At 38.7% G+C, this 26,428-nt stretch overlaps 1 protein-coding gene and 2 non-coding genes across 3 annotated transcripts; 1 reads left to right on the plus strand and 2 right to left on the minus strand.

The window, feature by feature from the left end:
- Positions 1 to 1,505: 1,505 nt before the first annotated feature.
- Positions 1,506 to 1,578, minus strand: trnar-ccu. The gene has a single exon. It is a non-coding gene; the product is annotated as a tRNA-Arg (tRNA).
- A 2,937-nt stretch (positions 1,579 to 4,515) lies between these two features.
- On the minus strand, positions 4,516 to 4,588 carry trnar-ccu. Its single transcript has one exon. It is a non-coding gene; the product is annotated as a tRNA-Arg (tRNA).
- Positions 4,589 to 6,323: 1,735 nt separating this feature from the next.
- On the plus strand, positions 6,324 to 25,456 carry slc26a6 (solute carrier family 26 member 6). The gene is made up of 20 exons (XM_042410231.1): positions 6,324 to 6,898; positions 7,141 to 7,280; positions 8,138 to 8,277; positions 9,009 to 9,119; positions 9,300 to 9,475; positions 10,029 to 10,193; positions 10,865 to 11,017; positions 11,137 to 11,219; positions 11,331 to 11,478; positions 11,566 to 11,679; positions 12,708 to 12,785; positions 14,100 to 14,195; positions 15,778 to 15,884; positions 16,079 to 16,148; positions 17,388 to 17,480; positions 20,516 to 20,638; positions 20,817 to 20,963; positions 21,709 to 21,763; positions 22,807 to 22,931; positions 25,058 to 25,456. Exons 2-20 carry the CDS (start codon positions 7,153 to 7,155, stop codon positions 25,079 to 25,081), a joined length of 2,136 nt encoding a protein of 711 aa, XP_042266165.1. The 5' UTR covers positions 6,324 to 6,898; positions 7,141 to 7,152; the 3' UTR covers positions 25,082 to 25,456.
- The last annotated feature ends 972 nt before the right edge of the window (positions 25,457 to 26,428 follow it).

Raw genomic sequence — 26,428 nt, forward strand, 5'->3', positions numbered from 1 at the left:
ACAGCTGCTCTCTCTCTCTCTCTCTCTCTCTCTCTCTCTCTCTCTCTCTCTCTCTCTGTCTTTCTCTCTCTCTCTCTGGTGTTCCCTCTCGTCCTTTCTTTCTTTTGTCATTTTTAAAATGAGTCGGGAAGACGACAGCAAAGTCTAACTTTACTCACTTACTTTAACTTTAACGTTATCAAATTAAGAGAAATGTCCTCCCCTCATCCTAGTAACGTCTTTGTTCTCCCTTATGGCAGACTTTACACCTCTGACCAGTCTGATCTCCAGCTGTGATTGGCCACCACAGCTTATAGCCTCAGCAACGTCGGGTTGCATTCCTCCAAAAGTTGACTCTGGCTGAACTTTCCAGCCGCAGTCCTTTGTAGCGCTGCTGTGGCCAAAATACCCGCAGCTGAGAGACACTACCCCCTTTCAAATGAATGTGAGGACTGGTGTTTTCGCTGCACCGCCTGATTTGGTCTGAATACAGCCTTAGGCCAATGGAGCTTCTGTGACAGACACTGTAGAGACACAGTGTAGACAATTTAGAGAGGGACAGAAATAACAGGATGCAAATGGGTCACAGCAATATGACATTTTCATCAAACTGACCCTAGCTTCTGTGCTGATGTGGAGCACATAGTTTAAGCTTTAGAACCATTGTTTTTTGAGTTTGACCCTTACTGTGGACATGATCTCAGGATATCAATCCCTGGTTTATGAAGCTAGTGCCGTAACCATTAGGCCACTGGGACTTGGCATTGAACAAAATTATCAGTTCTGTTGACAGACAGTGAAAAACACTATAAAGCAACACAATGGGAATAACAATATGTGGTTCTAAATAAGACAACAATGTGGTAGTTACAGAGAGAGGACAATAAAGAGATAAAAAAGAAACATAAAGAGGAGGGAGATACAAAGTAAAGCTCTGACAGAATAGACAACTAGAGACAAAAACTGTGACATATTGCCAAAATGTATCTTGAAGAACAGGAAAAAGTCAGAAATATGAAAGACATTTCCTGAAGAACTTGAGTGGAGAATGACTGTATCCATTTTTGACAAGGCCTAAATTATGTGATGCATAACTAGATAAGTCAATTCTCTCTAAAAAAAAAAAAAAAAAAAAAAGCAATCCTGTACCTGGGATATAAACCTAAAACTGCAAAACATGTAGATGTATGAAAAACCTAAATTAAATCACTTTTCAAATTGTTCTTTTACTACCCTATGGATGATGGCACAGATGCTACATCTTTTTTGACAGTATATGTTTTTGTCCTCGGATCAGTGTGTGACCTCGGTTAGGATGAGGATCATGAACTCCTAATCAGTTCCAATCATTGACCCATTCAGAGCAACAACAAATGTGGGTTTAATTTATGCTACTGTGTCAGTCTGAAGACTGTGTATGAAACCAGTGGGCTTTCAGTAAAAGCTGCTAGCAGAGGATGGTTTCGATCCATCGACCTCTGGGTTATGGGCCCAGCACGCTTCCGCTGCGCCACTCTGCTGTCAGTCACCCCAGATGGGACTCGAACCCACAATCCCTGGCTTAGGAGGCCAGTGCCTTATCCATTAGGCCACTGGGGCTTCCATGATAGACACTGTAGAGAGACAATTTACACAATTAAGAGAGACACAGAAATAACAGGATGCAAATGTGTCACAGCAAAGCACTGAAAACACAGGGAACACAAGACAAAAGCATGATGGTGAACAGCCAATAGACTTGCAGTTCTGTTTATACTATATTTGGTGTCTTTTGTGTGCAAACATATTCGCACGTGTAGTTGGTGTGCAGTCTATGTGTACAGACAGAGACAGTTTAGAGACAGTTGAGAGAGGGGCATAAATGGGGAGCAAACAAGTCACAACAAAGCAGTGAAAAGATGAGGAACACAAGACAAAACCAGTGATATAGTGAAGCAACAATGCTTGTGCTCAGCAGGCTCCAATTTATAACACAACAAAACTGTAATACTTTACAGTTCTCTTTATCCTACATTGGGTGTCCTTGTGTTGACATGTGCAGTCAGTGTATATGGTCCACAGGTTAGAGATATTTGCTGCCATTTCAGTCACACTGACCCTTCAACTATGCTCATGTGGGCAACACAGTTTAAGCTTTATGGGAATTGTTTGATCCAGTGTCTTTCAAGTTTGAGCCATGGAGACTAAAACTCAACATATCTCAATCTTCCAAGTTTATGGAGACCAAACTGGTGGAGTATCTGGTTAAAGTAATTGACTTGTCTTTAAGACCAACTAATTGCCAGTAAATAGCTTCTAGCAGAGGATGATTTTGTTCCATCAACTTCTGAGTTATGTGCCCAGCACACTTTCGCTACTTCACTCTGCTGTCAGTCACCCCAGAGGGGACTTAAGTCTGCAATCCCTGGCTCAGAAGCCCAGTGCCTTATCCATTAGGCCATTGGGGCTTCAGCCACACAAGCTGTAGAGAGATAATGTAGAGGGGAGCATAAGGGAGCAAATAGGGAACAAACATGTCACAGCAAAGCAGTGATAACATGGGGAGCACAAGACAAAAGCAGTGATGTAGTGAACCAACAATGCTTGTGCTTGTCTCCAACTTTATGGAAACTGAATTGCTGGAGTACCTCTTTAGGGAACTGACATGTCTTTGGGTCCATCCCAGTACCCACACTTCTGGTCTTGAGCACTTAAGAGTGTGTTCACACACCAGGTGGTAGGCAAGTGTGTCCCATGTCAGAAAAATGCTAACACACCGTCCACTTAACCCACACTGGGTTAACCTAACTGCTAACCCCGAATGTGCATTTTTTACTGCCATCTGACTGTAACTGTAATACTATTTGGTTGATCCTACTCCAACAAATCATTTGAGCTTGATGGGGCCATGGACAGTAGCCTATATGGATTTGTGCGAGTGATGTGATGTCCTTATAAATTAAGACCATACCAGTGAGCTCTGATAAACCTCCACACTCTTGTGGTCTTAACAGGTACCTGGGTACTTTGGTATTGGGAAGGCCAACCAGCTGCCAGTAAAACACTGTCAGAGAATGTTTGTGACCTACCAACCACTGTGTCACTCACCCCTGATAGGATTTGAACCCACAACCCATGGCTTAGGAGGCCAGTGCCTTATCCATTAGGCTACTGAGGCTTCAGTGATGCAAACTGTAGAGACACAATTTGAGGGACAAAAACAGGGTGCCAACATGTCACAGTGGTGCATTAAAAGCACAGGGAACATGAGATAAAAGCAGTGATGTCGTAAATAAACAATGCTTCTGCTCAACAGTCTTTGCTGACAGTTTTTCCGACATCTGCAGTCTGTTGCTGACATCCACAATACATGACAGCAACAAGAAAGAATATTCATATCTATAAGCATGTGTTTTTTCCTGCACAATTGGGCTACTTTTGTTGCCATGATTTGAATTTTTTGTCCGCTGGTTGAGTAGACCTATTTTGCATGTAAATTACATGAATAATATCTATGAATAAAAATCCATATTTCAAATGAAATAATTTATTTATACCCAAATCCTACCAAACTGACTCCAGATCAGCACGCACACACACATACACACACAACAAGCTGTAATGGTCTCCACTGCCCAGCGCCTGCCTCTTGATCCCAACTCTGGAAAACTGCTTTTAATGCTGGCACACTAAACATTTATGGTGTTATTTTGTAGATATTACAATACATTTGGCAGTGATAGCACTGCTGTTGGACTTTAAAAGCAGTGTATATGGCAGAGGCATATTTTGAGTTCTGGTATTGGGTTGGTTTTGATAAGCCATTATGCTGGTGTTGTCACACAGACTTGGCAACCCTGAATTATATTGTATTCACACATGTATGGTTCACGGGTACAGTCCATGTCCGTGTGGACCCTTGCTTTCATATTTGTCACGCTGACCATGGCAGCTATGTGGACGTGGCACACTTACGTTTCATGGTAATTGTAAGATGTTTTTGAAGTTTAACCCTACAAAAGCTTAATCTCAACCTTCACAGATACTGATGGACTGTTGGAACACCTCTTTAATATCTGACATGTATTTAAAGCCCACTAGTTGCCACTGAAACATTGTTAGCAGTCACCACAGATGGGACTCAAACCCACAATCCCTGGTTTAGGAGGCCAGTGCCTTAGCCATTAGGCCTTCCCTTCCTAGAGTTTGACACAGCAACAATGTGGAAAGCACAAATTGGTTGGTTTTAAATAACAGCAATGGATGGTGAGTTCATCGTAGCAGTGGGTTGCAAATTGGGGGCGTGGAGTTTGAAAGACATGGATTTTTACCTGATAGAGAGGGTCTAATGAAAAGATGCTATTAGGTTGTATTAAAGGCTGGAAGGACTCCAAAGATAACAATAGGGCAGACAGCCGATGGACATGCAGACTAAATTGCTGAAGTACTTTTACATCTGTAAGGCCAACCAGCCATCAGGAAAGCAACATTAACAGAAGATGGTTTCAATCCATAGATCACTGGGTTATGGGCCAAGCACACTTCCACTGCACCACTCACCCCAGATGGGATTCGAACCCACAATCCCTGGCTTAGGAGGCCAGTGCCTTATCCATTAGGCCACTGGGGCTTTATGTGGTTTGATTTTTTCCAGATATACAACTAATTTCACCTCATATCAACAAGATGGAAATCATAGGCTTGGATGCTGAACATAATGTATGCATACACTGGATCACTTTATTCACAATAGAAGGTGTTTATCATGCACCCAGTGCATGACGTTATCCGTGTCACAGCCTCCCTGTTGTACTGCAGGGCCACCCAGCTGCCATAAAATACTGTTAGCAGAGGATGTTTTTGATCCACCAACCTCTGGGTTATGGTGTAGCCACCACTCTGATATCACTCTCTTCAAATAGGACTCAAATCTACAATCCTTGATTTAGGAAGCCAGTGCCTTAAGGCTCCAGTATACTTACTCAGAAGTGCTTGTTGGGATGGTCAAACAGCTTCAGTTTTCCTGTCATTTAGAGCCCAGTCATTAGAATAAATGTGAATTTTCAGTAGATTCCTCCTTTAGTGTTCTCTCTTTTCTATGGGTTCACATGGTCATTGGTGCTGAAGATAGTGGAGTGGGGAAACACCCTGCTGAAGAAAACCAGCCCCTGGAAACATGAGATGGAGACCCTGGAGTGTCAGGTTTATGACATGTAAAATGCATGACCGAACTGTGAAAACTTGATGTATCACAGATGAGGTGACTGAACTCATGCACTGGTGCCTTGTGATAATGCAAGTTAATGGATGAATGATTGAAATGTTTCTGGTTTTATGCAGAAAAAAGGAAAGGTGGAGGAAACCCTAAAACATAAAATATGAATGGAATAACTTAAAAAAAAAAAGAAAGACAAATAAAGCTAAAATCACATCTCAGTTTTTCCCTCAAAAAACCACTCAAGCAGCAAAAATATCTTCTTTGGTTCAATATTTATAGAAAATTTAAAATATGAAAATAATTCATAACAGTGCAGTTCAACTGTGTAAAACTGTGTTAACTGGCTGATCAGAGAGGCATTATACTGTATATACAGTACATTCCGCAAATCCACAGGAGAGTAGTAGTAAAGAGTTTAGAGTCAAAGCTACAGACAATAATAATAATAATCATAATCATAATAACCATAATAATCATAATAAGCCTAAGAACACGTGTCTTGAGTTTTTGTCTGATGGATTTGACAGTTCCAGCTCTCTGGTTCACTGGGAGGAAAGAAATGAGACAAAATTGTCATTGAGCAATGAAAGGAAAATCACATGTAGATGAATCTGTAAAACACACCGCGTCTTTAAGGAAGAGTATTGTTTGTCCTGCTTAGTTAACCAGTATCTACTCCTCTAATGATTAAGCGGGTAATCATGAAACAACCCTGGCTGGGCTGAAATTGCTGACTCATCTAATCACACACGTATAGAAGATACAACGTGTAGAATAGAGTGAATATGTATTACTGTGTGTGCTGCAATTCTGTCTATATTCATGTGGACACTCATTTGTTTACTTTCCTGTGTTTATGCATAGCATGCTGCAACCATAAGTCAAACTCACATTCACAGTTTGGTATTTTTTGCACAGTTTTCTTCAGAGGCAAACAGTGATTGATATGATAAATTCAGAAGCTATCACAATAACTGCAAAGTCAGTGAACTAACTCACTCTATAAATGATGAGACGAGTACGTATTATGCACACTCATCACTAACTTGTACCACTTTTCCTCGCACTTCTACAATTGCATGGGCAGTTAGGAACTTTGCCCTCTTCCTCCTCAACAATGTCCAATCTCATATCTAAATACCTCTTCAAGGTCTCAAGGCACAGCACTGGAGCCACAACACAGACAGAGACTTACTCACCCTCAGACAACTGACGGAGAGAGGACACAGAGGAACAAGAGGAAATATATTTACAGGGGATATTTCCCCTCATATCTTGGTCAGAGAATCCTCTCCGTTGTGGATTTTAAAATAAAACCACTTTACTCTGTTGGCTGCAGCGAAAAGCAATCACAGCTTGTCGTTTAGTACCACTTGGATCTGATGGAAAACTTCAATTTGAAGCCTGGAGACCACTGCACACAGGAAGGATTAATTTTTCATTAAGAGGGTTGTGCCATCTTTTGGTAGAAGGAACTTTTTTTTTAATTTAGTTGGACAATTTTCATTACAGCTCTGACCAGAGATAAATTCGGAACTGGATCTATGTGCTCTGAACTGGAAAAACGAATAAAAGATATCAGGCTAGAGGACAAAACCTTATATTTCTCCTCTGAAAGCCTACACTAAAATTTATCTCAAGACAAACATAATAGACAAACCTTTGGAGTTTGGAAGATTTTCAACATAATAAAACATTTCTGACACAGCTGGAACACACAAGGTAATTATAATCAAAAGTTTCAAACTGTTGATCCTGTGAAGATCAACAGTTCAGTCCCTGAAGGATCTTGATAGGGATAGAAAATTAACATGATACATAAAACATTGTAGTTTTTACAGCTGCCAATTGATGGATATAGTAAAAAGTGATGATTGCTCCTCCTTCATGTGACGAAAAACCTTTTTTTTTGTTGATATTTTTAGGTTAAAAATGTAACTGCTGCATTTTCCTTGCAATAACAGTTTGTTTTAGCCATGGCAGAGATGAGACGAAGGGGCTACAGCATCCACAGGGAGATCCTGGATGAAGAAGCTGTGGAAGAGATGGCAGAAAAGTCACACTCAAAAACATCTCTATGTGACAAGGTCAAAAATTCAATGAGGTAAATATCCCTACATTTCATCTGCTATACACCTAAACTAATCTCTCTATTACAAACTTAAACATTTAAATTTTTGGAAAGTTACCACTTCTTCCAGGTGGGACTGAAAAAAACACAAATCAAACAAAACCCTTTTCGCTCATCATTTTACAATCAACAACTTGTGCAAAGTGTTGCTTTATCTAATGCTTATTATCTTCTTGCAAAAGTTGTACCGTGGGTTGTTAAAAGGTCACAGGACAATGTTGTAGTCATGCAACAGGCTTTGAAATAATCATGCAAAGTTTTGTTTTATTAATTGTGTTTTTATATACAGCATGCGTAACATTTTACAATACAAAGGTATTTCCCAGTCTGTTGTTTCCAACATAAATACTCATTCATGTTGTCACTTGTCAAATACTGTAAGTAAATAAAAGTATTTTTTCCAGTATCAAAAAAATGTATATAAAGAGAGATAAAACTAGACCAACAGAGCCAAGACCATATCCATGTCAACGACAGTACACATGTTTTTCCAAATGTAAGAACATTGCTTATAGGAGTTCTTTAATGATTACATCAGGAATTTGGCTAATAAATGCAGGGAAGTTTGGTGACAAATGCATGATTCACTCTTTAAAGGCCTTCAATGGTTTGCTGAGTTCAAGCAAAAATAAACCAAGAGGAGCAACAATCATTTATTAACTTTTTTTTGGTGGGTGGAAAAAATGAAGTCAACACTGACAGCTGTTGAGGCCAAAACAAGTCTGGAACAAAGATATGAACTTGTCATGTACCGCTGATATCAAATCATATCACTAGTATAATCTTTTAAATATTAAAACTCTGTCTGTCTCTCTGAAACATGTACTCAGGTGTTCTGGTCCCAGGGTGAAGAGCTGCCTGTTGGGTAGTTTTCCTGTTGTGTCGTGGCTGCCTCGTTACTCCATCAGAGAAAACGCCCTGGGTGATCTGATCTCTGGAATCAGTGTGGGGATCATGCAGCTGCCGCAGGGTGAGATAGAGGTTCAGGAGAGGAGAGTGAGGGAGGGATCCGAAAATTCTTTCATCACGTTACTCATTTTAAATGCTAATCTGCAGGTTGTACATTGTTGTGATGCTTCTTTTTATTGCATTTCCCAACAAACATTTGTCACTGTGAAGTATTTTAAGTCTTGCTGAATGTTGGTTTTTGTCTGTAGATGGTGCTCTTATGTTTGTCTGCAGGAAACATAAAATAAAATCAGATTTTTGTGCACTACAGGATTTGTACCAGAAAACACCAACCAGACAACGAGCACTAATTCTATATACCAGTAACATGTAATGAAGGCAGAATGAAGTCAAGAATTACATTATTAAAGAATCAACATACAATAAATATGAAAAATAAATAAATATAAAAAATATGAAATAGACACACTGGGAATAATGGATGTATTGCTATGGATGCAGGATAAATATACAAATACTGTCATACAATTCCCTTATTTTTCAACCTTTCTTGTGTTGGTATATCTCAAATTTGTTTTCATATTCACTTTTCCTAAGAAGTGTATTTGTCTACTTGTCCATATATACCATTTTTACTCATGTATGACCATTCCCCATACATTCTCACTGTGTCTGTATCATTTTAACCTTGTTACATAATATGGACTTATATGATAATATCCTCATTGCTATGGATCTTTCTCTGTAAATACAGAATTGTAGTAAATCGTAATTATCCTTGTGTCCCTGCAGGTATGGCCTATGCCTTGCTTGCATCTGTACCCGCAGTCTTTGGCCTTTACTCATCCTTCTACCCCGTCCTCATCTACTTCATCTTCGGCACATCCAAGCACATCTCAGTTGGTTTGTACTTAAACACTAACTTCAGTTCATTTTGACAGATGGGGATTTGATGGTTGATTTAATTTCATATCTTCAGTGTGTTTCCAGATGTTATGACAATGTCCAGTTTTCAAATATAGATTGATTCTGTAATGCTGGGCAACTGAGATGTGTATTTTTACCCATATCTCCCTTCTCCAGGAACATATGCGGTGATGAGTGTGATGATAGGTGGGGTGACAGAGCGTTTAGCCCCAGACTCAGAATTCATGAAATGGGATAATGAGACCAACTCGAGTGAAGTTGACACCTTTACCCGGGATGCAGAGAGGGTCAAAATAGCGGCAGCGGTCACCTTCCTGTCTGGGATATTCCAGGTAAATATTTGAACAAACTAAACACTGGTGTGGAAGTCTAATGATTGGGAGACATTAGGGAGTAGTCATCTCATTAGATTTTGATGTTTCTTGTGCACAAGTCAAACATATTATGACAATCTGGTCAGTAGTAGCTGTAATCACCATCAATAGGCACCTGCTGCTAACAGGGAAAACATCAATGAATGAGATGAAATACCATGCAAATACAGAATTTATTGATATGTTTAAAAACTACTACTTGATATATTTTCTGATCTTTAAATCCCATACAGTTTACTTGTGCAGCTGTATTGCTACACACCATCATTCAACTATGAGTAAACATGTTTGTAATCCCATAAATGTTCATTTTAATGTTATAAATGTCTAGAGTTTGTGTCATAATGTAGAAGGACACAGGCTATCTATAGTTGCAAGCTATCTAACACACTCACAAGCGATGCTGAGGCATCAATTGGTTTTCAAATATTCTTTAGACGTGAAGCTCTGACTTCATGTGTTCATGTTAATCTCTGTGTGTTTTATAATCTGTGTTAATGTATGTTTGTAGATTGTGCTTGGTCTGGTCCAGTTCGGTTTCGTGGTGACCTACCTGTCTGACCCGCTGGTCCGAGGTTACACCACAGGAGCTGCCATCCACGTCATTGTGTCACAGCTCAAATATACCTTTGGCATCAGCCCTATGAGACACAGCGGACCCTTCTCATTGTTATACGTAAGAAAGAACAAAGCCGCAGTCATTAACACTTGCTCACTTCTACAAATGATGTTAAATTTTACAAAGTGACTCTTTTTGGATTTATCTTTAAGTAAAATGTCAGATAAAAATGCCCTTCATAGTGACATCTTTAAATTTCTTTTCTTGTCCAACAAACATCCTAAAACCCAAAAGTATTCAACTTACAATGATAATAACCTCAGAAAAGCAGCAAATCTTCAGATTTAAGAAGCTGGAGTCAGAAAACTTTTGGAATTTGTTCTGGATAAATAACTTAAAAGGATAATTGATTGATTCTATTGATGGGTTAGTCAATTCATCAATTAACTGTTTCAGCACCACTGCAAAAGCTTTTGGGGTTTGGGATATGGCCCAACAGCCCTGAGAATGATTTCTGCATATTCACTGTTAAACATTGTTAAGATTTTTCTGGAAAGTGTTATAATCTCTTGTGTTCAAATACTTTTTCTAGTCTGTCTCATCAGTCACCCTTGTTGACCCTCTTTAATGTACGCTTTCTCCGCCTTATGTTAACAAGTCAGTCGAGCTGACAGCCATTTCAGCGCTGGTTTTATTTGTTTACTGGAATTACAAGAATCTAAGATGACCATTTCATTTTCATTTATGCAATGTGGTGTAAATTTTTACAATTCTTTCTCTCTTCCCAGACTGTGGTGGAGGTGTGTTATCTCATTCCAGAGACGAACATCGGGACTCTTGTCGTCAGTATTGTCGCCATAGTTGGCCTCATTCTTGCTAAGGAGCTCAATGCATACTTGAGTAAAAAACTACCTGTTCCTATACCTGTGGAGCTGCTTGGTGTGAGTATACAGGAATATGTGTTTGCACTTAAATATAATCTGTAGACAGATAGTTCTCTACAGAGATAAACACACTTAAGCATCCACTGATACATCTCTTTTATTATCTGTTTCTCCAGGTCGTTATTGCTACGGTAGTCTCCTGGCAAGCTAACTTAAAAGGCAAATATGATGTGGATGTGGTGGGAGTGATTCCCTCAGGGTGAGAAACCCACACACACACACACACACAGAGCAAACATACAAGAATGTGTGTTTACACGTGAGAAATGAAGTATTTGTAATGATGGATGTCTCTGTCTGTGTCTACCAGCCTCCAGCCACCTGTTTTCCCAGATGCCTCCCTGTTTAGTCAGGTGATCGGGGACGCCTTCGCTCTGGCTGTGGTTGGCTACGGCATCGCCATCTCACTGGGACGAATCTTCGCCCTGAAATATGGATACAAGGTGGACAGCAACCAGGTAGGGAGGTGATGGATGGATACACGGATCAACAGCTGTTTTAAGGGCAATATATTGTATATAAATAGTATGTTTTTCATGTTTTAGGAACTAATCGCCCTGGGTCTTAGTAACTCCATCGGAGGAATTTTCCAGTGTTTTGCCATCAGCTGCTCCATGTCTCGTACCATGGTTCAGGAGAGCACAGGAGGGAAGACCCAGGTTGGTATGAGTGGACATTACTCTACCCAAGTTCCCTTTAGCAAAGCAGGTTAAGAATGTGATGAGCAAATAAGGTCTAGTTTGAGATATTAATACATAAAAAGTAGGCTATTTGAACTTTAAAGGGTCAGTTCACCAAAATTAAAACCAAAAAAAAACCAAAAAAAAAAACATTTTTTCACTTACCCCCTGCGGTACCCATGTCATTTGAGTGAATTGACCCTTTAACCAGAATGATCAAAAACATACCACATCCTACAAAACTACACATCAGTTTAATTCAGATTAATTTCAACTCCTCATATTAGATCTTAAAATGTTTGTTTCTTATTTCGTACAATAACAGGCCATCAGTAACCTTTGACCCCAAAAAACAGATCAACTATCAGATCAATACTCATCTTGATACTGTTGCACCACTATAAAGTTCAATTTATAAAGCCTGGATAATTTTTTTAAACATGTAATTTACATGAAATTTGTTTCTTCTCCTGAGATTATTCCACACAACTGAGAAACATTTTAACAACATTTAGAAAACTAGTTTTAATGCTTTGCTTTGTTATTTAAAAAGAAAACGTGACATGGAAGTTTCCCCAGATCATTTTTCAAATCGGCATTTTCATCCCAACACATCCCTCTGCCTGTAGCTACACACCTGGACGATCTTAAAGGTTAAAAAGCTGGTCATAATTAATGTTACTCTGATAAGTGGCGACATTAAAAAACACTTAGGGAATCGATTTTCACTTATACTGTCAATCTCCAGCTACACAAACACAGAATCGCTGAAAGGCTAAACTGATTTAGTGTGACAACATCACTAATCAGTTAAGGCCCATTAAAGAGGAAGAGAGGAAGAGAGGAGGAGAGGAGAGGAGAGGAGAGGAGAGGAGAGGAGAGGAGAGGAGAGGAGAGGAGAGCTGATGAGGCCTTGACTCTACTTACAATCATGTACCAGTTCACTCTAATAATCACTACATCATTCATCTACATTTCCATTCATCGCACCTTTCTCTTCACTGCAGGTTGCTGGGGCTCTATCAGCAATGGTTATCCTTTTCATCGCACTCTGGATTGGAGTTCTCTTTGAAGATCTGCCCAAGGTACTGTGTGTGTGTGTGTGTGTGTGTGTGTGTGTGTCTGTGTGTGTGTGGGTGGATGTTTGCTTGTTCACATCTGTGCACAAGCATAAGCATAAGCTTGTGTCCAAGTCTGATTGTGAATATGTTTGTAATAATCCCTCCTTGGTTCTTTTAAGTTTTCTCTGCCACATTGTTGGTTTGTATGTACTTAATGAATGCACCGTATGTGTGCATGTATGTATGTCTGAGTGCTTTAGAGGAATCCTACACTCTGTCATGCAACACTCTCCCATCCCTCATCTGCTGCTGAGGTGCTCCTGAGCAAGACACGTAGTGCTCCAGTTCAGGCCAGCAGTGGTAGACTGCACTTGTCCTGAAAGGACAGATGTGAATGTGTGTAACTGTATGTGAAAGAAAGTGTTGATGACCTAAGACTGGACAGAGTTTCACTTGACATATGTGTCACAAGGTTGCAGGTGCATGAAGATATAAGTAGCAAATAACATTTTGTTGGAGAGAGAGAGAGGAACTCTCAAAGCTGTAGGTCTTCAAGCGATTTTTAAAGACAGAGGGGGATTCTGCTGACTAAACTGAGTTTGATTTTGAAGATAGATTGAGATTTCCAGTCATGCTGTGACACTAGGACTACTCATTGTTCATTTGTGGATTGTAGTGAACAAGAAGGTGCATAAACCGGAATGAGAGACTTCAGGTAGGTGGATGCAGTGCTAGTGGCCACTCTGTATGCGAGCTTTAGAGTCAGTGGGAAGTAATGACGATGGCAATGACATGAGCAGTTTTTGGCTGATTGTACTGTGCACACTGGCAGCCCTGCCAGAAGGGTGTTACAGTAGTCAAAGCATAAGATGATCGGTGCCTGTCCGAGGAGTTGAGTGGCATACTCAGTCAGAAAAGATCTGAACTTTATGTGATACATGAAGCTACATGACCGAGTGACAGATGCAACGTGTTTGGTGAAAGTAGTGCAGACTGTTGGAGAGAGCAGGAAGGCAGGCTGAGATCCAGGCTGAGACAGTAGGGTCATCTGCCAGGAAAAATACTTTGAAGGATTGCATAAATTTAGAGGCTGTAAAGCATGACATGATATGAGGATTATGAGTTTAATAAAACGCTATGTTAAAACAGAAGAATAAAACTTCCGAAAACATGAAAAAGAGGTTTAATGGTTTATTTTGTTTTATGTAAAACACCACAGACTCATTTCAGGCTTTTAAATCCAAGCATCATTCAGATTGTAATACATTCTCAAACAAACTTACTTCATGTTTCATGATTTAAAACTATATGCCTCTTTATATTTGACTCACTTTGCAGGCAGTGCTGGCTGCCATCATCTATGTCAACCTCCATGGCATGATGAAGCAATTCATGGACATCCCCGCACTGTGGAAGAGTAACAGAGTAGACATGGTGAGTGTACCTAAAAGCAGACAAGGAAATGGTTAGTGTTTTGAGAAGATAATCATTAACATTTTTGCGTCAGGATGTACTGCACTGATGAGCATATCTGTTTCTTTTTCTATTAAATATTATTTTACATCACTGCGCTTCACCAGCTATCTGCGACATACTGGAGTCTGTCAGATAAACAGTACTGGCCGTTAATCTAGTTTCCATGCAAAGCAGGAAAGAACGAGACGCTGCCTGCCATCTACAGCACATAATTATTAAACTCACTACACCACCGTGGCTGTAGGGAATTTTCTTCACTGTACCCCTTATGATCCTGTCCTGTCAGCCTGAGATGAACTTGTAGATTATTACAAACATACTCTGGTATTCTGGCTTGCTAATGTTAGCATGGTTACAGCATGTTAATACAGTTAGGGTACAGTTATTATGCTATCATGCTAATTGCATCCTAATTGTACAGTTACAGTTGTATTTGCTATTTCATATTTGTAGCAATTTGTTATCAACTGAAACCCCATATAGTACACACAAACACTGTATAGTTCCTCTTTAAAGGACGGGTTCACAATTTTTCAAGTCTGTCCTAAAACAATAGTCAGATGGCCAAACAAACATTGTGTTTATCTTGCTGTAAGCTAATATGAGGCTTCAGCTGTTCAAATTAGTCAAATAAAGTCAATATCTTTCAAAGTTACAGTCTTTTTAGTGCCTAAGTCTTGTTACTATACTTCCACGGCAGCTGAACAGGGACACACTGTCCCTCAAGACACAAAGAGGGATTTTTTTGCTAAAATGACTGTAACTGTGGAAGATATTCACTTTATTTGACTAACTCAGACATCTGAAGCCTCATATTATCTTCAGATAAACTCTTAAATATATTTTTACTGGAAACGAGGACTCTGGATTTTGTCCCCAATCACTTACAACCATAACAGTGTGACAGTGAGCAGTATGCGCGTTAGTAAGACACTTAAACCAAAGCAGTTAAATAAAATTCAACCATCATTATTGTATTATTTACACCTGTTATTTTCCTACTGTGACGAGTCAAAATGTGTTCTGTGAAAAAAGGCTATTAATATATTCAATATATTAAAAAGGAACTTTACATTATTTGTGTGTTGGGTTTCAGCTGTGAATAAATTGTTATGAATATAAAACAGCAAATTTAGGCTTAATTTCCATTTAGAATGCGTCATAAATCACAAAAATACAAGGTTTTTCTGTTCTTCCCTCTCCGCTAACATGACATGACTGCACCAAAAATGTACCTGAGGCTGATCAAATACAGCTTTAACTGATTAAGCTGTTTTGACCATTTAGATTATGGCCTTTTGAATTCCCTTGTTGTTGAAAGCTACCAAACAAATGAACTTGCATTGCTTTGCCTTTCTTGAGTTGCCACAATTGACTTAAACTCTCTCACACACACACCACTACTAAGCATCTAAGAATATCAGCTGCATTTTACATCCAACCAACACTTTTGCTTCTCGTTTAATGAGCATTATAATAAATCGTTGCTCAGCTTGTAGTCTTGTTTTACTGATCACTGACCTTCTCTCCTTCTCTCCAGGTGATCTGGGTGGTCACTTTCATCCTCACCGTGCTGTTCAACCCTGACATGGGACTGGCGGCTGCCATCGGTTTCTCTATGCTTACCGTCATCTTCAGGACACAGCTGTAGGAATACATGGCCATGGGACCCACACACCCATAATTATACACTAATAACAACACACATATTCAGCAGGATAGTTTGTCAAGTTGAACATTCAGCTTTCACCACACCCAACAATTAACTCAATCCTTCTCTTTCAGATCACAACATGAACAACACATTGTTTATACAGTTGTTTGTTTTGTGTGTTTTACAGACCTAAATACTCCCTGTTAGGGCAGGTCCCAGGTACAGATATTTATAGGCCCGAGGAGGACTACAGTCAGGTATGGCTCAATATATTCAAATAACCTGAAAGCAGGAATGAGGGTGAGCACTGGTCCACAAACAGACAGAATAATAAGAGCATGTTGTTATGACAAATGCAAAGTGTCAGTAAACACCGCCTGTAGCAGAGCAGTTTATAAAGCACAGCTGTCCCTCAGTTTCTTTTGTCCCTGACATTAGAGCCGAGAGCTAAATATAGAGATGTTAATGGGAGTTATGTACTGTACTACTCAGTGTCTAATCAGACCTCACTGCACTTCAACCAGTGCTCGACCTCACCCCTGCATTGTGTGTTGATATAATGTAAAACGTTATTTCACACCTTTTTTTTTATTTCATACTGACCTCAGCTTGCCTTGTCGTCCACTCGTAATGGTAATGACGACAGCAGATGATTTCAACATAGAAAAGTACAAACAAAACCTGGACAGTACATTCGTTTTGGTTTTTGCAGACAGATGTCATTATTTCTTTGTATTCTTTAATATAAAGTCATGAGTAACTGGACTTGTTTAAAATTTACAATTACAATATGAATACAGTTAAGTTTATGTTGCCTGTCAGTGTTTTAAGCCACACTAGCAGCTTGGTTCTACAGGGATAGCAATGTTTATCTGTTGGTCAGTTGACTCTTATCAGAAGGATTGCCATGAATTTTGATAAAGATGTCCGTGGTACCCAGAGGATGAATCCTACCGACTTTGGTGATCCTCTGACTTTTCATCTAGCACCACCAGCAGGTCCAGTTACTCACAGATATTAATGATTCAATGATGATTTTGATGATCTCTGATTGTCGCTCTAGCGCCAGCATGAGGTTTACATTTGTGGTTTAATGTGAAATGTCTCAACAACTATTGGATAGATTGACATGAAATTTGGATATTCATGTTCCCTCTGCATGAATCATAATAATTCTGGTGATCACCATTATCACGTCAAACGTTGGGACAGACTTACCCATAATCCTGAGCTGTACTTTGTGTTTAGTACCAATTAGCAAACGTTAGCATCTACTAAGATGGTGAACATGGTAAAAAAAAATCAGCATGTTAGCAAGTTTGTATCCTGGCGTTAGCATTGAGCTGCCAAAGTACCTTTAAATGAATTCCTCCATAAATGAATGCAGTGTTATGCTTTTATGTTTTTTCCAATGTTAATTTCCTCTCAGCTAATAACAACAGCAACAAGAATTGTTATTTTTATGACTTACTGATAGATTATCTGATTGATTTTAGGTGAAAAAGGTGCCAGGTGTTTTGATCTTCCGCTCCTCTGCCACCCTCTACTTTGCCAATGCTGAGATGTACCAAGATGCCCTGGGAGAGAAGGTGAGGACAGGCACACACACACACACACACACACACACACACACACACCATCCCTTAACCTAACCTAAACCTGATATTCACCCTAACCCCCAAACTAGATCTCAAGCCTCAAACAGCTCTAAGTAAAAGTAAGTGAAGCAGTGAAGAGTAATAAAACATCTTCCCTCTCAAGATCTAAAAATAAAATGAGTTTGCACAAAGATGCACAAGAATACTTAAGTTAATATGGACGCCCCTTAAAAATAGTATCAGACATACAAATACACCATGATGGACAACATACAGATATAAATACACTACAACTACACACATACACACACACACACACACACACAGAAAGAAAGAACCAACTCCTGCCACAATCTCTCTCGTCACGATTTCCGTACAATTATCTCCTCTCTTACAAACATTAATTCTGACACACTAATAACTGACCTGACATTTCACCAATTCACGCATCACAACCGTGACAGACATTGTTCAACATGTCATCCCACTCTTTTCTCCTCTCCCCTCTTCTGTTCAACTTTTGTTTAAACACCCCCTTCCTCCCCCCACCTTTCTTCCTCCTCCTCCCCTGTCACAGCTCTTTGGGGTAAATGGGAAGACAGATTGAGGGAAGTTAGGAAAGGATGACAAAAGATGGAGGGAGGGTGAGAGGCAGAGATTGAATCGGGGAGGGAGATAATGGAACGTCTCGTTCATTTAAATGTCAGCACGTCAAAGCCTCTGGGTCGCTTATTCCTTTCTGATATTTGATGCGCAAATAAGCCTTTATAGAGCTGTCGTTGACTGGCAGAGGCTGCAGGTTTGTTTACAAGGTGAGAAACTGCCACCAGATAAATTCTGGTAATTTTTGGATCTGGATGAGAAGTGTTTTGATGCTCCACCAGTCGCTGTGACAGGATGATGACTCAAATTTGGGGATTCTTTTTCATGAAATAGTGAAAGGTGCTGGGGATATTGGAATCACTTACTGCTTGTTCTCACTGCCAGTGACTCAGCTGATGAGTTGCAGTTTTGTAAAGGGATGCTAAGTGCTGCAATTTTATCAACTAGTGATGCAGTAAGAGAAGATTTTAGAGGCAAATCATAAATTGTTTTTTGTTTTTTTCATGAAGGCTCTTTCATACAATTGCATTACGTGTTTTGGAGCATTGGAAAGGTTTGAATGACTGTAATCTAATCCTGATCCACTTTGCGATTGCCTTACAGATGTTTTAATGATGAAACAAAATCACAATAACAAAAGGATGAAAATCTGATTGGCTGTTGATGGCTGATGACCATTTAGAATTTACTGGACATTTCCGTTTCCTGGTTTCATTAGTCTATAGTTATCGCAAACAGTGTTTTCTACACACATGATATAAAAAATAGTTTACATGAAGATGATTTTAATACAAATAGGATCCTTAAATTATCCGGTACTTCATTTGCACTCCCTCAAAAAGAGTGCAGTGTCAGCCACTGTAGATCAGCTATAGATCATATTGCAAACCTGACTGGCGCTGTCAGAGATTTCAGTGTGTTCATGTATATTTTAACAGCACAAAGGCTTGAAGGGCAGTTATCTCTCCTCCGTGTACTATACAGCTGGAAAGTTAATCTTTTTCATTAAACCACGAATGTAGTGCACTTCTATATCTTTGGTTTAGTGCAAATCAGCCTTTTTGGGGGCACAGATTTTCAGCAGCAGTGGAATATTTATACTGTATGTTTCCTAATGGCAGATAAACCCAAACCAAGAATATTAGCTGACTTTAATGATGCCTGCGGTCGTTCTGGAAGGATTTTTTTTTTTCTATTGGCTTTGACTTTGAAACTTAAAGCATTTGTCTACCTAACCAGCTTCAATTCAAAACTACAAGGTAAAACATCAACATATGCAGCATTCCTTGGAATAAATAAGGATTACAAAATGTTAGGAATTAATCTGTTGCTTCAGTTAAAATGATCATTTAAAATCTTTAGTATAATTAACTTGTGTTCTTCAGTTGTGGAATGCAGAAAAAAAACAAACTTTGTATTTTATTATTTATGTTTACTTTCTGCCAGATTCCCCAAACTAATGCACCAACTTTCCAGAGCCAGTGAGACTTTCCTATAATTTCCTTTCCTGTAATGTAAGTGGTTGCGTCCACTTACATTGCTGCTACCTGGCATGCCTGCTCTGTTGATTTATGTTTAGTTTTGTTTTGAGGCATTTGTTTAGTTGAACTGACTAAACTGTCTGAGGTAAATATTTGTGTTTCTTTATCTGGTAATGAGCAAACATTTGTTTTGCTGCTGTTTATCATTTCTTCCAACATGTTTCACATGTTTTTCCGCTGGACTTTCCAGGAAAATGTAATTGTTTTCAGAATCTTTACAGAATAATTGATGCAAACTCTCTTCACATTTATGAATACTCCTCCTGCTTGCTCATTTATTTCACACAATTGAAAGAGAAAAGATAATGTTTATTATAGATAGAAATGATAGTCATAGAGTCTTTGGCGCTTGTACTCCACAAGGAGAATGACAGGAAGGTATGAGCAATAGAATTACACTTGGCATGCAAAAGATAGTTTTCCTGACTGAACTTTCGCTAAGCTTCATATCCTATAATAATAACTAAAGTACACATCGATCATGTGTTTTAAAGAATTTGTGCAATTTAAAGGTACACCTATGGTGCATCCACACAGGGGTTTCCACTTATTTTATTTACTTTAACATTCTTATTGGTTCATCATGGTTTGGTGACCTCACGTCATTCCAGCATAGCACCGCCCAACTTCAACCTGAGCAGGTCTAATTATCCAGAACAGGTGAAAACACCTGTGTGGTTGAGCAGGCCCTTTAAAACTGCAATGTTTTTGCTTAAGATAGTTTGCTTGTTGAAAAGAGCGACAAAGGAATAAAAAAGTGTATGAAGCAAAGTATTAAGCCATAATTAATAATAATTAAAGCCATAATAAATACCTCAGGAGGAAGCAGGATTTAACTTCACTGTTAACAGGTGTGATTGTCTTTTGTTCTATTTCTTCTAGTCTGGCATTGACATTACTAAGATCCTGTCAGCAAAGAAGAAACTAGAGGCTAAAAGGAAGAGGCATGAGCAGAAAATTGCCAAGAAAGCCAAGAAGGCTGCCAAGAAGAACAAAACAAACACGGTGAGGAGGATTAGAGACATGATATTTAATTGATGCAAAAAAAAAGTTTTCTTCATGTCAGAATAATTTTTAATTTTACCTTTCTCTGCACCTTGCTGAATGAGCACCAACAGAACTTGTTTGAAATCTTGACATCTCATGCGTCTCTTTGCACTGTGTCATGTCTCCTCCTAACCAGGAGGGGGAGCCAGAGGGGGAGGAGCAGAAAGATGTAGCCGTCATTGAAGTGGATGCTGAGCCCGACCCCTCACTCCCCAGAGCCATCATCCTGGACCTCAGCCCTGTAAACTTCCTGGATACCGTGGGAGTCAAGACACTACGCAGCGTATGGATATGTCACATTTACACTCATACACACACAAAACAAGTCTCCCATAAGTCCTCTGTAATAATCAAACATCCATTTAATTTGCTAGTTCAGGGTTTAAGTAACTTGTACATATTTTGTTTTCTTACATTTAATGGATTGAAAACTCAATTTCTTGTAAATGTGCATTTGTATATGCATTAAATTAGGCAACCGTTCTAAATTTCTACATTTGTGTGTCTAATATTTTTACAAAATGAACAAGAAACAAAAAGAAATTCTGTCATGTGTTCTTGTTATCTGAAATGAATCTAAACACCTCTTCTTAAGACATATTTGGAACAAACATGTGAACAGTTGAAAGCCAAACAATAAAGTTCCTCTCAATATTTCCAAATGCTCAATTGACTCACTATTATATTAACAAAATTTATTGCAATCCAGATGAAACGGTTGGCACAGGATTTAACTGTTGTGACATTCAGGATCTTAAAATGGTATCTTTGGTTCTGGAGTAAAAAGCAAATACAAGACTGCTGATTCGGATCCTTTTTATCTTTATCTTTTCATATATTCTCTCTGTTTAACCATCACTTTGAGCTTTGCCTTCCTCATCTCTTCCTTCAACAATTTGAACTTCATCCCTCTGTTTCTTTCCTTCTCATTTAGCTCCTCAGGCATTCAATTAGTGTAAATTGAATTGTCAGACTAATGAAATTATGCCGTGTCTGACCTTTTGCTCTGTGTTTCTGTGTTGTTTCAGATCGTCAGAGACTATGGAGAAATTGGTATAAAAGTGGTTCTCGCTTGCTGCCAAAGTAAGTCACACTACATCACTAGAATAGAACGCAATAAAACATAATATAATTTAAGCCAAACAAATTGTCTGGATTTTGGTAGATGCGATTAACTCATTTTTCAAAATGAAAAACTGGTTTGTGTGACTATATAACTGCTCTGTGAAAGCAGTGTTTTTATTAAATGTATTCTTTTAAATCTATGGGTTTCTATTATTAAATTCATGTGAAAATATGTATAATTTATCCCAGTTGTATCCCCTGACAGTTTGTCTGAAATGCTCCAAAATCCCACTGGGACTTCTTTGTCCTACATACTATAACATACACACAGATGTATTTTTACATTCACGTTAGCCACACACAATTTGAATCCATTCACCAACACTGGATGTTATTTTAGCTGTTTGCTGATGTTATTGTAATGTGTCTGTGGAGGAAGTCGTTCCACCAGAAGCTGGTGCGGTTTCCAGAAAACACTTGGCTGAAGATGCAGGTTTTCTAAGTCTGGCTTCATATGCTAGTGTGGGTCATGAGTAGATTAAAATAAGTCCTAAATGACCAGCGTAAGGTACTGCAGTCTGGTGGGCTGGCTATGTTTTTATTGTAATAAAACATCTATTTTTCTGTTTATTTTTACATAATAGCCCACTAATTTAGGTTTGACTGGCTGCATGGGAAATACTTCTAAAAATGTGGCTCTCCAGGGGGAAAAAAAATCCTACAACCACAACGCTGGGAGACATCCAGTTTATTTTAGAAGATCTGCAGCTCTAATTAGCCCACACTGGGTTGTTGCCTGTAATGAGAAATAGTTTATTATGAGTGTTTAGGCTAGCTCAGCTAGTGCAAAGAATATTTACATAGCCAGGAATTATAGCGAGGTTCATTTAACACAAGAATGACCCCTCCCATTCTCTCTCTTTCTCTCAATGTCTGTCTCTTTTATTTACTTTTTTTCTCTTTGCCTCCCATACTGACAAACTCTTTGTCTTCTTCTGTCTTCCTCCAATTTTCCGTACATCCTTCTCTCTATCTCAATCTCCCTGTCTCTCTCTTTCTAGCTGGTGTTGTGGACAACCTGCAGACTGGAGGTTTCTTTAACGACAAAGTGACAAAGTCCTGCCTCTTCTCCTCGGTTCATGACGCTGTTCTACACTGTCAGTCTACAATAAAACACTGCTATGATGTAAGTGATGTACTATATGAGCACACACACAAAATCACTTGAAATCGTGCATCATATATCAAAATACATTTTGATACAAAATAGAGAAGCAAAGTGTGTGTCTAAATTTGTACTTGAATGTTTACTTTTAGTCTACCAGGTAATTTTAAATATTGTTAGAAATTTTCTAAATCTTCATTTAAATACTACAGTACCCATGATTATCATGGGCTGCTACTATGGAGAACATGCTATCCAATCAGCTCTTTCATATTTGGATTTCTTAGTTGTTGTAATAAGGAATAAAACAAAGCACAAAGGGTAATTATTCTAAGATTTTGGGCATTAGTGGCTACAGAATTTCAAGCTCAATTTGAAGTTTCATAATTGACAATTCATAATTGACTTCTTTCCGTATGTTTTATACTTTTCAATCCGTTTTTTCAACACAGGTGTCCGTTGCACTAATGATTCAGCTGTATAAATCATATAATATCATCAATGCAACAAATATATTCCGAACCATGACTGCCTGTTATAAGCCCACCTACTTTGCTAGTCAATACATAATGCTGTAACTGAAATGTAAACATAACCGAAGCAAAGCACTGCAACTAAAATGTATGTAGCAACAGCGTCTTCCATTAAAGCCCCTCACTGTTAGATGAAAAGAACTGAGCGCTGACTGCTTGTGTGTCGGAGGAGGTGCATGAGGAGTCAGGCTGTGCTACACTTGAAGATTTGGTGGTACATAACATTTTTTTAAAAAGTAAACATCACATTTCTAATTCATCCACCTCCACACTGACAAGGAACTGGGGAAATGAGTGAAATTCACCTCACAGCGTGGAGTGTGAGAATGATGTATTAAGGTAATATTATTGGACAATGATTAAAATGTTGTTTCTGGAGCAGTACATTGATCCCTGCTCTGCCCAAGCAGCATGACTCGGATGATAAATTGATTACACACAGTGAGGTTTTTGGGGGATGGGTGAGAATGGTGTTTTCAGTATTTCTAAAATGTGATATCCCTTTTGTTTTTTTCACACACAGCCAAACACACATTTTTTAACTGCATTTTGTATTTCATAAATATGCATCAGAAATGTGTTCATTGCAGCACACATCATTAATCTCTGTCTGAAGGATCTCTGCCTTAACACATGGGCTTAGTGTGTGCGTGTTTGTGTGTTAATCTTATTTATACACCTGTGCTTGCATGCGTGTCTGTACATTGTTCAATGTGTGTGCTTTTGTTTCTGCCTGTTCTGTTTTTAGTATCTAGTTGGGTGCGTGATTTTTATCTTTCTACTCCCATAGGAGAAATCTAACAAAGAACAAAGACATGGCTCTGGTCCATGAAATACAATTTACAGCGGCAAAGGCTTGTGAGAGAAATAGGGAGCTCACACACACACACACACACAAATGCTCTCACTGACACACATGCACAGGACTACAAAAATACAGTGGATGTAAGAGAGTGGATGGTAAGAGGTAAGGACAGGAACACACACACATAGTAACATAGTAACATGCATGTAGGTATGTGTGAATTAATGTATGCATGCATACGCATTCATATATGCAGCTCGTACTGTATGAATATACTCACATGGAAATTGTTTTATATTAGAAGGAGAAATAGGTTTTCAAAGTGATAGTAAGAGAAACAAGAGCTTGGTCAAATAAAAACCTGACACATCTCTATATGAAATTGATCCATTTCCAGTTTATGGAATGAAATGATGTGTAATTCATAACTCAATAAAGTAAGTTTTATTGGCAAAATGAAAGAGAGACGGCGTTGCAAAAGCATCTCAGTATAACAGAATGTAATTAGAGCCTTACAGTCATACAGAGGTCCACATGATGCAAAGTGAAAACATCATATTTAAAACAGCTTGACTCAGAAATACATAAACCATTATTTCTGAGATTGTCTCACACTGAGCCACAGTACTGTTCAGTTCCTGTTCATTAACCTCTACTGAGAGCTTCATGCCACTGGAGAGAAAAGGAAAAATCTGGAACATATTTTAAAAACTGGCCGATATTTTTCGCTTCCTGTCTCTGTCCCACTTGGTATCTTTCTTTGTTTCCTCTTCCTTAGTTTTGATCTCTGCTGTCCTTCTGTTTCACAGGAGAGCACCAGCACACATTTCTGAGTCCTGAGAGGGACAATGGAAGATATTATGGAGAAGTGACAGACGCTCTGTCTGTTTGAGGATTGTATCCACTGAGCTTCAGATAACTGGGACTCCCGTCTGTCACAAACACAGACACACAAAACTGAAGACACACACACTCACACTGTAACAAACAAACTGCAGTAGACAATAAGAACACAGCCAGAAACAACAGAATGCAAATACATGACAACAGACTAATCATATGGAACCACACATTAATATGTTGTGCCGTAGCAGAATGCAACTCAATGCAATAATTCAAATAAACGATAATGCAGTAAACAACACAAACATAAACACTTGCAGTTAAAAGTGGAAAAATGATCAAAATCAATGGAGCAGAACCAAAGATATTGTTTTTTCTTAATTCCATGTTTTCTTCTTCTTTGCCAAAACCTGCCTACAGTACCCACAATGCAACTCAACTCAACTCGCTCAACTGTACAAAATCGGGTATATTGTGCTAGTTGCAACTAATGTAGCGTCGAGCTACTAGCCTTAAGCAGAGACTAGGAGCGGGCTACAGAGGTCTGACTCAAGTGACATCGCTTGAGTCAATTAATTAGATTTTGCAGCTGCCTCTGAAGCAGCAAAACGCTTTATGCAACTTTTTTCACATATGCAGTAGTACCTGTTAGCATTTTAAGACAAGCTATTTAATCACTAACACAGAACAAATTCATATGTGCATTAATGACTTATTTATGAACATGGAATATTTCAATATATCAATATTCATATATTTCCATTAAAATATATATTATTAACTTTGTCAAGTGTTTGTCTTCATTTATTTCCTTTCCAACCACAGACCGTTTTGATTTCAAACATTTTCAATGGAGGACATTTTGATTCAATAATGCAATGACAGGAAATTTCCAAATACCTCTGAGAAGGTGTGCAGTGACAAATCTGGATGCAGTGTGTTCTCCTTTCCTGTCTCACTGGTACTGGTTGCTTCATTCACACTCAGACTCCAGTCTACACTTCATATATATCTTTATATATCTGCAGACATGTTCAGTGACATGTAAGCCATGTAAGGAGCTGGGACATTTTCAATACTCTTCCAGATGTTACAGATTATAGTAACTCAAGCACAGATCATGTAAGCGTAAGAAGCCCCAGTGGAAATCAAACTGATAAGCACTGCACAGGTGTCCACACTGAAGCACACAAATCATTACATATAAACATGTAAAGATATGATCCACCTTCTTTTTTTTCAGGAACAGTTTATGCTTTAAAGATGTTTCTAGAGAGACTTTTCTGTTTATCACAATCACATTACAAATGTATACATGCCTTTACATTATTTAGATA

The sequence above is a fragment of the Thunnus maccoyii genome, chromosome 4 (genome assembly GCF_910596095.1).
Source record: "Thunnus maccoyii chromosome 4, fThuMac1.1, whole genome shotgun sequence".
Classification (NCBI taxonomy): Eukaryota; Metazoa; Chordata; class Actinopteri; order Scombriformes; family Scombridae; genus Thunnus; species Thunnus maccoyii.

Coding starts and splice junctions, on each gene's coding strand:
- slc26a6 (XM_042410231.1), top strand. CDS start 7,153: ATGGCAGAGATGAGACGAAGGGGCTACAGCATCCACAGGGAGATCCTG. Junction 12,786..14,099: donor TCTTTGAAGATCTGCCCAAG/GTACTGTGTGTG, acceptor CTCACTTTGCAG/GCAGTGCTGGCTGCCATCAT. Junction 22,932..25,057: donor CAATAAAACACTGCTATGAT/GTAAGTGATGTA, acceptor TCTGTTTCACAG/GAGAGCACCAGCACACATTT.